At 48.9% G+C, this 8,921-nt stretch overlaps 2 protein-coding genes across 3 annotated transcripts; both read right to left on the minus strand.

Annotated features, from left to right (window-relative positions):
* Window positions 1-1,004: 1,004 nt before the first annotated feature.
* Window positions 1,005-5,226, minus strand: LOC120666878 (putative FBD-associated F-box protein At5g44940). The gene is made up of 4 exons (XM_039946866.1): window positions 4,797-5,226; window positions 1,852-2,187; window positions 1,529-1,600; window positions 1,005-1,178 (listed from the first exon to the last, which is right to left on the minus strand). Exons 1-4 carry the CDS (start codon window positions 5,224-5,226, stop codon window positions 1,006-1,008), a joined length of 1,011 nt encoding a protein of 336 aa, XP_039802800.1. The 3' UTR covers window position 1,005.
* A 1,493-nt stretch (window positions 5,227-6,719) lies between these two features.
* Window positions 6,720-8,086, minus strand: LOC120663608 (protein FANTASTIC FOUR 3-like). 2 transcript variants are annotated; one of them, XM_039942467.1, is made up of 2 exons: window positions 7,882-8,086; window positions 6,720-7,783 (listed from the first exon to the last, which is right to left on the minus strand). In XM_039942467.1, the coding sequence occupies exon 2, from the start codon at window positions 7,759-7,761 to the stop codon at window positions 6,907-6,909; it is 855 nt and encodes a 284-aa protein (XP_039798401.1). In that variant the 5' UTR covers window positions 7,762-7,783; window positions 7,882-8,086; the 3' UTR covers window positions 6,720-6,906. The 2 variants fall into 2 exon arrangements, with proteins under 2 accessions (XP_039798401.1, XP_039798400.1); XM_039942466.1 differs by having other exon boundaries at window positions 6,720-7,764; window positions 7,882-8,000.
* Window positions 8,087-8,921: the final 835 nt, after the last annotated feature.

Genomic DNA, 8,921 nt, shown 5'->3' on the forward strand with positions numbered 1-8,921 from the left:
CCGGGCCCGTTGGTCACCGGGCCGGGCCGGGCTTGGGCCGGGCCAACGGACTCGGACTGCATGGCCAACTATAATGATGGGATCTGAGGGGAGGCGCAGGTGTTCCTTCCTTCGGTGATGGCCCGAGCCGGGACGCCCGAGCCGCGTGCCAGCCTGCTCGCCCGCCCGTGCCGTCGTGGCTCGCCAGCATCTGCCGCCCGCTCCGCCATGCCTCGCCGCCATGGCCCGGCCTTCATGTCGCGGGGACGCCTGAGCTGCGTGCCGGTCTGCTCGCCTGCCCATTCCGCCGTGGCTCGCCGCCGTCCCCTTGCCCGGCTGCACGGCCGTGGCTCGCCGTTGCTTGCCTGTGCCGCCGCGGCTCACAAGCCAGGCACAAGAAACACCTGCCACCGGCCGCTGCTGTTGCTGGCCGACGCCGGCCATGGACTTCGACGACCACGACGGCGACGAGGAGATGGCGCCGCTGCCCCTGAGCTCCAGCTACGAGACCCCGCCGCTAGTGGCCGGGTTCGGCAGCGCGGCGCCGCACAAGCCGCCCGGCGAGCCCGCCCCCTCGCAAGGCCGCTAGCGCTGCCGTCCACACCCCACAGCGGGCGTGACGACGGCGACGACCTGTCCGGGATGGCCGGGCCCATGTCGGCCACGGGCGCGCTGAGCGGCATGTCCCTAGGCGGCGCCGGGCCTGGGTCCAGCAAGAAGCGAAGCTCGCGCTGGAGCTCCTGTGGACGGTCCCCGGCGGCGCCGCCGCGGTGTGGAGGGAGGCACTCGCGGTGGTGGTCTTGGCGCGTGCAGTGGACAGGATGGAAGACGGCGGGCCGGAGCCTGCAGGGCCGCTGCCTCGCCCTGCCACCCCGCGCCGTGATCTCATCATGGCAGCTGCAACTAATGTACATTTCAGTAAAAATAACCTCTACTGTTCAGCTTGAAATTTGGCATAACCTCAGTAAATGATACGACTAAGCAGAAAAAGATAAGCATTCAGCAAACTAACTGACCTGAGGAAAATCAGGTGACAAGTAAAGATTCTTGGCGGAACTGAGACCACAGAGACATCACCATATTCCTAATCTCTTCCGTCTTCCTGTGCTCCCTCTTCGCCATCTTCTCGTAATCAAGCATCTCCTCGATCTCAGAATCCGAGTAGTCTTCATGGGAGTCCATGGTGTCCCAGAGCCTCCGAGAGTATTCAGGTCATGTTTAGTTGAAACGAAAAAAATTTTGCGAAAGAATCTTACTAATTTGAAGTACTAAATGAAATCTATTTACAAAACTTTTTGCACAGATGGGTTGTAAATCGCGAGACGAATCTAATGATGCTAATTAATCCATGATTAATCTATAATTAGCGGATGGTTACTGTAGCATCACTGTTGCAAATCATAGATTAAGTAGGCTCATTAGATTCGGCTCGCGATTTACAGCCCATCCATGCAAAAAGTTTTGTAAATAGACTTCATTTAGTATTACATGCATGTGTCGAAATATTCGATGTGATGTTTTTTTTTGCGTTTACAGGGTTTATGGAGTGAGAAGGCCTCAGGGTAGCTGTAGGAGAAGCCCAACCTCACCTTGTCCAGCCACGGCGCCTTCTTCACCGAGGCTGTGTTTAGATCCCTGGAAAAGTGGGAGAAAAAATTATATTGGGTACTGTAGCACATTTCGTTTGTTTGTGGTAAATATTGTCCTACCATGACCTAACTAGGCTCAAAAGATTCGTCTCGCAACGTACATCAAAACTATGCAATTAGTTTTTTTATTTACCTATATTTAGTACTTCATACATGGATCATTTGCTATATTTAATGTTTCGATGTGATGGAAAATTTGGAGCAATGGGAGGTAACTAAACACAGCCCGAGACACAGAGCGGGCAGTACGAATATATCAGCAGCTTTTTAAGGCATGGCGCGCGTATGACGATGTTCCGTGCCTTGTGGATGTTAAAGATCTCCAAATGCTCCATGGCGCTGCACCGCGAGATGATGCGATGAAGGTCGTCATCCGTCGCGGTCACTCCTTGAAGCCGGAGCAACCGCAGAGCGCGCAGGCCGGTGATTCTGCCGGGCACCCGGATCCGCCAGTTGAAGAGATCCAGCGAGGTGAGCGTCTTGCAGGAGTACACAGGGGAGGGCAGGTCGTAGCACTCGGTGTACTTGGTGTTGGTGATGCTGAGATCCAGGAGGCCGCCTGTAACACCCAGATGTTAACTTTTCCTGATTAAATTTAATCATGGCCATTAGTTTCAAACTTAAGCGATAAATCTTCAGATGAAAAAAAAATTCCTATCAGCTGAGCCGGACCAGTCCGACCGGTTTGGACAACCGGTCAGACCGGTTGAACTTGTTGTATTTGTTTTGAGCCCCACAACAATTAAAACTAAGTCTTTCTCCCTCACCAGCACTCCCTCCCTCTCTCACGTTCACTCTCTCCCTCAAGTGTCCTCCCTCTCCCTAGAGCCCTAAATCCCAAATCCTCCACCCCCAATTTGAGCTCAAGGCTAAGGAGGCTTCAAGATGGCGCGGAGCACCTTCTCCTCCACATACTCCTCCCCGGGGTGTCCTTGATTTCAAGTTCTTTGTGCGGGGAAAAGCTCATTCTAGATATTCCAACTTGTGACGGCCCGATCTATCTTTCTATAAGGTTGTAAGTGATTCCTTTTGGTCAATCACCTCTATATGCATCCCTCAACCAGAATCTAAAAGGGTTTTGATTTTTGTTGGTTAGTTTTCCCACAATAAGGATTTCGGTTCTTGGTAGAAAAGTACTTGTCGGAACTTCCGACATTTGGTCGGAACTTCCTACGCGATTGAATCGGGCAGGCCGGGCACCCTTTGTCGGAAGAAACCAAACACTTCCGATAGTTATCGGAACTTCCGACACTCTGTCGGAACTTCCTACATGATTGTTTTGGGCGGATCGAGAGCCTCTTGTCGGAAGAAACTCAAAACTTCCGATGGGGGTCGGAACTTCCGATCAGCACTGAGCAACAGTGCTTGTAAAATACGTAGAAAATTGCAAAAAAAATTAAAAAATGCAAAACCAATTTTGTTAGCTTCGTATCTTCATGCTCTATATGGTGGAACCATTAAATTCATGGTTTGGCAACTTTTTGTATGCAGTTTTAATTATGCTACATAAATACTTCTATAACTTGTTAAATGCATAATTGGAGTCAGAGCCATGTTGTAAATGTAAGACCAGTTGGGTTAGCTTTGTTTTGACATGTGTTGACATTGCATTGCATTGATTGTCATATCATGTGCATACGTGTAGCAACCGCAGTGGAGGAGGTGGTCTACGAGTTGGTGGCGGAGCCACAGGAGCCGCCGGAGCAGGCCAGGCAAGAAGAAAGGAGTGAGGACCCGACCCAAGGCCCGGTTGAGCCTAGCACTGAGCAATAGCCCGAAGGCAAGCCCCGGTGCATGAACCCTAATTTAAATTTATGCAATGTGTTTAATTAAGTATTTGTGCATTAGAGTTCATAGGAGTTGAATGAAACTTTAGATGCATAATCCTAGGGTACCACGAGTCCTATACTAGTATATGTCCTACGATAGACGCGCAATGCTAAATAGGGTCGGTAGAAGTCGAGTAATTTCCAGTTACTCACGAGATGTAGGATATTTATTATTCCATATATGAGTTACTGAATTTATGAATGAAAGGAAATGAAATTTGAGACCGGACGGGGATGGTGTAGCTCCGTCTGTGTCGGTTAAGGACCGTCCGTTGTCTGGCCCTATTGATTGAGTTTGAATAGTACTAACTGCATGCTGGGAGTAGGAGGTAGTCGAAACCGGTAAGCCTAATACTGCCCTGCTTCGAAAGTACAGAACTTCATCACCACCCCTTAGGGCAGTCGAGTGGCCGCGGAGAATTGGGATGCATGTATTTACTTTTGGCGGTCTCTCGTAGGGCTCGGCTGACTATATGTAGGTGGGGTGGTTCTGTAGTTCGAGGTGGGGAGGGGAATGGTTGGCGCGTGTGGTCCAACGGGGCATATACGTGCCGTGTTGGTTAGGTCCACCTTGCAAGGTTAAAATGGATCGATTCGCCGTCAGTCGCTCTCGAATATGAGCACCTTGATCGCAGCACCGCATCGTAGTCATGAGATGAAATATTAATGTATATGTTGAAGGAAATGTTGAGTTTACTAATTGAGCTTCTATCATGTTTGTTTTAGAAAGATTACTGCAAACACCTAGAGGAGATTAAATTATATAGAATGTGGGCTAAAATATTGGAAGTAAGGATCCACTTTTAGATGATTTTCTGCAAAACAAACCCACCAGCCAAAAAGTTTTGCATGTCTAGATATGTGGGCTAAGTATACCCAATAGTCGGGTAAGTCTTGCTGAGTATTAGTTGCTCAGGGTTTGTTGCCACTATTATTTCAGGCCATCCAGATGTTGACTTCTGCCCCTGTTGTGTCAAGTTCATCCGCCGGGATGCAGAGGGGTGGGAGGTGGTGAAGCGAGATAGGCGAGGGTAGTTGTAGTTTCTTTTCTATTCGAACTTCTATTACATCTATTGTAAAGTTTTGTAAATTATGCAACTATATGTGTATCTGAACTAGTTTGTAAAACTTATGTATCACTTGTTGTATTTTCAAGTATTTTTTCACGTTCGTACCATCTGCGTCCACCTTCGCGTGGGACTACTGGTGTTGTTTCGATTAGGCCGTGGGTTGAGAAAGGACCGTCAAATTAAACCATTAAGCGAATGCGTCTGATGTGTTCAAATGACGGCCATTACACTTAATTGAGAGTTTTAATTTGGTGATTCCGTCACACCGCCGCTCCCGCATAGCTCGCGGAAGACGCCGAGGAACCAGTCCTCGTAGAGGCCCATGTACTTGAAAACGATCTCGAAGGCGGCGACCGGCGCGGCGCGGCCATCGAACACGGGGCGGAGGGCGCACATCCAGCGCCTGGGGTCCTCGTTGTAGTCCTTATCGCCCTCGTTGGGGAAGTCGCGGCGGTTGAAGGTGGCGGCGCGGAGGAGGAGGCGAGGGAGCGTGGCGAAGACGCGGGGCCAGCGGCGGGAGAGCGCGGTCGTGGTCGCGGTGTCACGGAGCGGCACACGGGTGAGGATGGCGTGGAGGGTGACGTCGTCTAGCGCGCTGAGCCGGTCCTCCGCGTCGGCAGCGTGGGCTTGCGGAGGAGGAGAGGGCCTCGCCCTCTTCATCGCTGGTGGAGTGCGCTCCTGCTCCTGCTCCTGCTCCATGGTCGGGGGATGCGTGCGCGATCGAATTGGGATGCGAGGAAGGGTGAGGGTTTTACCGTCATGGCGGCCGAGGGGTGGCATGGTAGGTCATGGGCTCGTAAGTGGGCCGAGTGTCTGGTTAAGGCGATTTCCTTAATGGGCTAGGCCTGGTGCTACACTGCATCTTTTATCGTCAAATTGTGTCGGTGAAGCGAAAGGGCCTCTAGCCTAGCCTAATGCTTACAAAAGTCTCGGTAGCACTTGAGGTCTTGGGTTCGACTCCCCTTGGGAGCGAATATTCTGGGATTCAACGGTGGTAGGCAATATTCTCGTTGACAGCGAGGCGTTTGTGGTGACTTTCAATCTCGAGGTTTTGTCGGCTCAGTCTTCGAAGATGCTCATAGGGGTAGAGTTTGCGTACGTGTGTTCATAGGGATGCGCGTGCGTTGTGAGTGTCTGAGTTGAACTATATAACCTTTAAAAAAAATTGTGTCGGTGAATTTTTTCTAACTAGTGTAGATGTACATGTCACAGTCACATATTAATTTTCTTCAATCAAAGGACGATGTTATTTTTTCCAAAAATAAAACTCATCTTTCTTTTTCTTTCATAAAACAATTATGCCAATTATTATCCTTTCAAAACAAATAACGACTTATCGGTGAATGCATTATGTCATTTATTTTTCTTCTAAAAATAATATATATCTTTCTTTTCCTTCTATAAAATAATGATGTGACATGAACTATCGGTAAATCCATATGCAAAGAAAAGTAAAGTATGTGCCAAAGAAAAGTAATATATGAGTACAAGAGGTGGGTAGCTGAATGCTTAGAACGAAAAAAGAATTAGGATTTTTGTGGAAATATTTTCTTCTATCAATTTAGTGGGTCTCTTTTGTCAAATATTTGGCCTGACAAGTGAACTTCCGTGAGGTACGGTGGATGTAATCTTGGTGAAAAAAGGCTTTATTTGTTTCAATTATAGTATATAGATAACATTGTGTCGATGAATTAAATTTCCGGATGATCAAGTGGCCTCGCTTGTCTAGCCACCACCAACATTGCATAATTCCGAATTGGTAGTGCTGCGACTGCACTCAGATGTGTGTGCGTGAAGATGCAGCACAAAGATGCTCGACTGTGATGATCAGTTTTTTTGTGACGTACTCTTTCCGTCCCGCAAAGAGTGTAGTTTTAAAAAATTTCAGACACATTACTCATTCAAAAAAATAATTTTATTGCCCCTAATTACTTGTACCAATTATGATTGAAAAATGTGTTATTTATTTGGTTTTCAGGATCCTCAATGAATGCATATGTATTGGAACTAGAAAAGTAATATATACTGAATATTTGATTGTCTCTATATGTTATCCTATGAAATGCTTTTTTGGTACTTGGTATTACTTTAATATAATGGATCTCATTACAAGCTAAAATTACACTTTTTGTGTGACAAAATTTGAATGGTGAAACTATACTTTTTATGGACGGAGGGAGTACAGATCACTGAAGGTCTCAAGGATCAAGATGTTGTATTTCTCTGACTGAATAGGAGGAGCATATATATTCATCATTTTCAAGAAGCTTTAATTAGGTAGCTGGCGCTTCTCATAATTATAGTATACCATCGTCTGCTTTCCTACTCCAGCCTTTGATCGCCATTAGCCCATTAAGCACACACCATTGCATTATATGACTAAGATATCTTGGCTTGGATGCTTGGTGCCGTCGTCTTCTGATGCACCTCCTCGCCGACAGCGGCTGCAGCGGCGCCGTTGGCAAACTGCAGCCTGAGCCGGCCGCACTCGCGTGTCGCCTGCAGGAGATCCTTCCCGGGGATCACCACCTCCAGCAGCACGAACCGCCCATCCTCGCGGAACGATCGGAAACACACGCGCGGGCGCGGCTTCCCGCCGCCGCGCCCGATCGACCGTATCGGCGGCGGGAACGACAGGGGCCGTTTCTCCGCCTTTCCCTCTTCCACGGCGCCGGCGGTGTCGTCCTTCACGTCGTCGCTGCTTCTATCCGTGTCAGTCTCCTTGCTGTGCCCACTAAGCGCGGCGGTCTCGGCGTCGCCGTCCTTGAGCATGTCGTCGGCGTCCACGGTGCTCTCGGAGCCGAGGCCCTCCGTGCACAGCAGCAGGGACGCGGAGCTCTTCTTCATGCAGAAGCTCGCGCTCCTCTTCACGGTGCTCGCCGGCTTGGGCCTCAGGAGCCCGTCCAGCGACGAATCGTCCTTGTTTAGGTTGCTCATTTCGGCCTCGGCGGCGATGTCGAGCCAGGACGCCGTGCGCGGAGGAGGAGAGCGAGGCGGTGGCTGCGACATGAGGATGTCTCGGTCCGGCTGCTGCTTCTCTTTGAGGTGGAGCTCGCCGAAGATCTCGGTGAAGGACGCCGGATCGATGGGCTTATTGGGATGGATATTGCGGTTCCACGCCGACAGCGCCTCCAGCAGAGTCGGGTTCTCCGGCAGCGGCTTCTCGAACAGACGCCTCAGCCCACCGTCCGACGCCATGGGCGCAGCCATCGACTGCTTATTTCTCGAGAACATGCACTGCAAAGAAGCAACAGAACTACAGAAGTGAACAAAAGTTTCAGTTTTTCTGTGTGTGCTGTTCAGGATTCAGAAACCGTGCATGTCAGTTGAGAGAGTGCCACACTACGAATTTACCTGTAACAAAACTGGAGTCGGCTCAGGTATGATGTCAACGCTGAAGGAATTGCAGAACAGTTTGAGGTGCGTGACTGTCAGCTAGACTCTAATTTTTGTGTTGTTCTGAATTGTAAGGTAGAGACAAAGATGTATATATATACTGATAGAAAAAGGAGGGGTGGAGAAAGATGCAAGGCTTTCTGTGGCTATGGAATTGGAATATTTCATTTCACAAGTGGTGCTGCCACTGCAACTTGAGAATGTGACCGTCACTTACAGTGCAAAAGGTAGGGCCGGGCATTCGGGTTACCCGAAATTTTCGGGTCGGGTAGTTCGGGTTTTAGGAATTTCGGGTTTCCAAAAATGATACCCGAAATCAGTTGGGAAAAAGAAGAACCCGAAAATTCGGGTACCCGAAAATTCGGGTTCGGGTTCGGGTTTTACCCGAATTACCCGAAATTCTAGAACTCCACATATGCAGTATAAAATCAAATCAAATACACCCAACCATACATCCAGTTCACACGTCCAAACTGACAGTTCAAACGAAATTAACTAATACTTCACACGTCCAAACCGTGACAGTTCACACTTCACATATCACAATTAATAAACATAGTTTTGAAGCACACAAATCAAATCATAGATGAAAAAACAAATCATTTCGGGTTGTTCGGGTATTTCGGGTACCGTGGCCCAATACCCGAACTACCCGTATTAATTTCGGGTACCGTGGGTTGGAACCCGAATTAGGGTTCGGGTTTTTCGGGTTCGGACTTTTCGGGTTCGGGCTCGGGTTTTTCGGGTTCGGGTATCGGGTATCGGGTTTTCTGCCCAGCCATAGCAAAAGGGCCTTCGTTTTCCTATGACCGTCAGTATAACAAGCACAAGGGTGAGTGTCCAGAGTCCAGACTACAGAGAACAGCAATCAATCCTGGCATTGATGATGCATAGTACAACAAGAATGTAAATTTGTAGTGACGTAATCAGGTGTCTTTGGGATTCAGTGGAAGGTCGCTTCAGTATTCTGATTCTGTAAACTGGATTTGATGACCTGT

This window comes from Panicum virgatum, chromosome 3N (genome assembly GCF_016808335.1).
Source record: "Panicum virgatum strain AP13 chromosome 3N, P.virgatum_v5, whole genome shotgun sequence".
In the NCBI taxonomy this organism is placed as follows: domain Eukaryota; kingdom Viridiplantae; phylum Streptophyta; class Magnoliopsida; order Poales; family Poaceae; genus Panicum; species Panicum virgatum.